The 3,530-nt window shown below is 43.4% G+C and overlaps 1 protein-coding gene across 4 annotated transcripts in view; it reads right to left on the reverse strand.

Moving 5' to 3' along the window:
* Positions 1-1,063: 1,063 nt before the first annotated feature.
* klhl17 (kelch-like family member 17) overlaps positions 1,064-3,530 on the reverse strand; it is a 22,403-nt gene continuing 19,936 nt past the window's right edge. For all 4 annotated transcript variants that reach the window (XM_031566381.2, XM_031566382.2, XM_012826084.3 and 1 more), the window contains one exon: positions 1,064-3,472. In XM_031566381.2, the coding sequence (XP_031422241.1) occupies positions 3,244-3,472 (229 nt within the window). In that variant the 3' untranslated portion in view covers positions 1,064-3,243. The remainder of the gene's footprint in view (positions 3,473-3,530) is intronic.

Consider the following 3,530-nt stretch of genomic DNA (forward strand, 5'->3'; position numbering starts at 1 on the left):
ATAAATACAAAAACCTGTCAAAGGAATTGTATCAGAATCAAAAGAAACAGTTAAATTGGACCTTGTGGTCCTGTCCATCACAGGTCAGCCTAAGATGTAAGGTTACTAAACTCTGGATCACCACTTTGTCAACATGGACGAAATTTCAAAAACAAAAAGAATTTTCTCTTTTTGCGAAGGGCAACTGACTTCAGTACAATTGTACCACCACAACACTTAACCCTTAGTAGAAGTGTGAGTGTGTGTGTGTGTGTATGTTTAAGCATCAGAGTGCACAGGTGTGCATGCCATGTGATTGAGGTCAGGGAGGGTAAAGTGAGAGTGCTCAGCTGTCCTGTGGGATCAGTTTTGGAGCGGGTGTGAGTGGTGGTGGGGGGCAGAGAGAAGGAGAGAGAGAGAGAGAGAGAGAGAGAGAGAGAGGGAGGGAGAGAGACAAAAAGAGAGGGAAAAAAAGAGAGAGCTGTCTCAACTCTGACTAGAGCAGAGAGACTAGAGTCACTAGACCAGGGGCTAGCTCAAACCACGGTAACACACCTCAGTAATAGGAATTAGAATTAATACTTTGTTTTTACTCTCAACAGGTCCCCCAACTCAATGTCCCTCGTCAATTGTTAGTCACTTTCGATAAAAGTATCTGCCAAATGAACAAAAATAAAATAAATAAATGTGAAATGCCAAAACCTGGGCAAAAATCAAGGCCGGAGCTCTCTCTCCAAAAAGTACCTAAGAAGAACCTGAGTTTTTCATCCAAAAGTGGTTTATTGTCTGGTGAAGCCAATAAACCACTTTTGGATGAAAAACTCGGTTTTTAAGGTACTTTTTTGAGAGCGAGCTCCGGCCTTGATTTTTGCCTATGTAACTTTTTTGGAGCCCACGCACTGATACAGACAACAGCCACTGTCAAAGGCGCAGTTCCTTTCCGTGAATACAAATGCCAAAACCTGAAAATGAAAACTAGATGCAAATGTTAAAAACGGCAATTGCTGTAAAAGGGAGGCCAATCCTAAGAACAGAAAAGACATCACAATCCTCATTAGAAAAAAAGTCCACAAAACATGCCAGCTCACCTGGAATCGTATTTATTTTTCTCTCTTAGAATTATTATACAGTAGTGTATTGCTCCATTTAACAATAGTGCAAAATTTCAATTTTTTTCAGTTTCTTCATAAATATAACAAACAGAACATCACAATATAAATAAACAATACCTCACAACACATTTAAACAACAATTCTTTTCAACAGAAATGAAGCCCACTTTTACTTCAACATTGCACAAAAAAATGTTTAGTACAGAGTTTTATAGGTATTTGGTTATGTACATACTTTCTCTTTGTTTTCTTTCTGCACTTTTGTTTTGGGAAGGCTGTAGTCTTGAGTCCTATTACAGTTGTGTGTTCACTGTTGTTGATCTCATTGTGAACAAGACCCGTAACAGCTATAAACATTTCTGGAACCTTCCGCTCGCTCATATTTATGCAGCCGCTCTCTACTGACCTGTTGGTTGAGATTACATAAACAAAAATCCTTCAAAAAAAGGAAAAAAAGACTTGTAACTTCTTAGAAGTTTGCGATCTTACTGTATTATGCTACATGTTTGTATCGACACTACACAACAACAACCGAGTGAAGAAACTCCTCCACTGATAACCCAGCTCTGACGAACCTGTGCGTTTGACCTGACATATTCAGTGACGTGACGACGCCACTGCCCTGCTTGTTCTCCTAAAACACTCTCCACTCACTGAGTTAAAAAAAAAAAAAAAAACATTCAAAAACACTTCACATACACCTTTCCTCAGAGAAATATAGAGCTCTGTAACGAGTTGAAAATCAAGGACAGTTGGGGACCACTAATTCTGGAGTGCTTACAGCGTGCACCAGGGCAAGTTTAAAACCGACTGCATTCAAGGAAATGTGCTGCCCAAAACACTCCTTGCCTATCCCAGTTAGTGGTGTGGATGAGGTATGCCTCCTGAAAGACAGCACACGATTAGGTCAGGTGTGTGACTACAAGGCAGGAGTTTGTTCTTTTTCTTTCAGTCATAAAATAAATTAGTTAAGTCAACCATGTTGTACCAGCGGACAATGAGAACCATTTTTTTGAACTTATAAGAGATGAAAATGTGTCCGAGAGGAAACAGGAGTCTCTGACTGCGTGTTACGCTTTAAACGACCACAGAAACGGAGAATGGAAATAACGTCCGAACTTATCCATGATTAATCTCTCGGTGGCTTCGAACTTACTGAACATTAACAGGTGATGAAATCAACTATATGGCTTCCTTTACAAGGGCAGTAGTGGTCCACCTGAACTTTGAGTCATGTCTTTAAAATTTCTTTTTTTTTTCTCTCTAACGACTCCACACGTCACCAATAAGAAAATACAATTACAGTAAACTCTAAAATCAAAACCTTTTTTCAGCGTCTGTGAACTGTTGTTTAGTGTGGAGGCATAGATTTCGCCTCCTGGTGTCCATGCACATCTGCAGTGAGAGGGAGACATTGCACATCACTGCCACCTAGTGTGGCATGGTAGCACTACGCATTTTTCCCCCCTAATTTCTGAAGTTTCTGCCAAGAAAGGAATCGCAGCAAACATGCATGGCAGATCCGGCCAATAGCAACATTCCTAAGTGAAATCATTCCTTCATTCATTCATCTTGTAATATATTATTGCAATATCATGATATCTTTTTTTTAAATAAGACACAGAGAACGAACAAGGGGGTAAAAGAAAAAGAAAACCCACAAGACATATAACACTTTAAAGTGACCGCAAATCAAGTGACAGTATTGTTGCACGCTCAAGCGTAAGGGGCAGGGGAGGATAGGAGGCCGTATGGGAAGGGGAAGGGTTTGTGAGGTTAAGATTCTCAAGGCAGTAAGGGGTGTTTAATTTAGCTAACTTTAAGGTTGTTTTTTTCTTTTTCGTTTTTTTGCGTGATTTCTTTTGGTTCTTTTATCATTACCTTTCCCTCTCCAAGGAATGCTTCTGCCAGCCATCTACAGACAGAAGTTGTTGGAGGTTGAGCTTTGAACGGGTTGGCTTCACTCTGCTTACGAAGAAGGGTGTGGGGCCCCTCGATGGATAAGGGCGCTGGGCCTTCGGTGGATGACCACAACCCCCCCCCCCCCCCACACATACACAGTCCCACACACACACCACCCCTCAGACGGAGCAGTTGCGCTGCTTGGCCACGCAGGGCAGGCTGGCGGGGCTTAGCCGGATCTTGACTCGTTGTCAAAGGCTGGTGGAGGAGACGGAGAGCGTGGGCGAGGACGGCGGCGGGAAGTTGAGCAGTTCCAGCACGGCCACGCCCACGCTGCTGCGCCGCGTGAACATGCAGGAGGCCGCCACCCACTTGTTGCTGCGCGGGTTGTACTTCTCGATGGAGTTCAGGCTGGAGCTGCCGTCGTTGCCGCCCACCGCGTACAGCCAGCCGTCCATGGCCACCAGGTCGTGCGTGCTCCTGTGCCAACGACCAGAGAGAACGGTTCAGATTGGAGCGGTTCACTAGAGCATCGGCC

Source organism: Clupea harengus, chromosome 4 (genome assembly GCF_900700415.2).
Source record: "Clupea harengus chromosome 4, Ch_v2.0.2, whole genome shotgun sequence".
NCBI lineage: Eukaryota > Metazoa > Chordata > Actinopteri > Clupeiformes > Clupeidae > Clupea > Clupea harengus.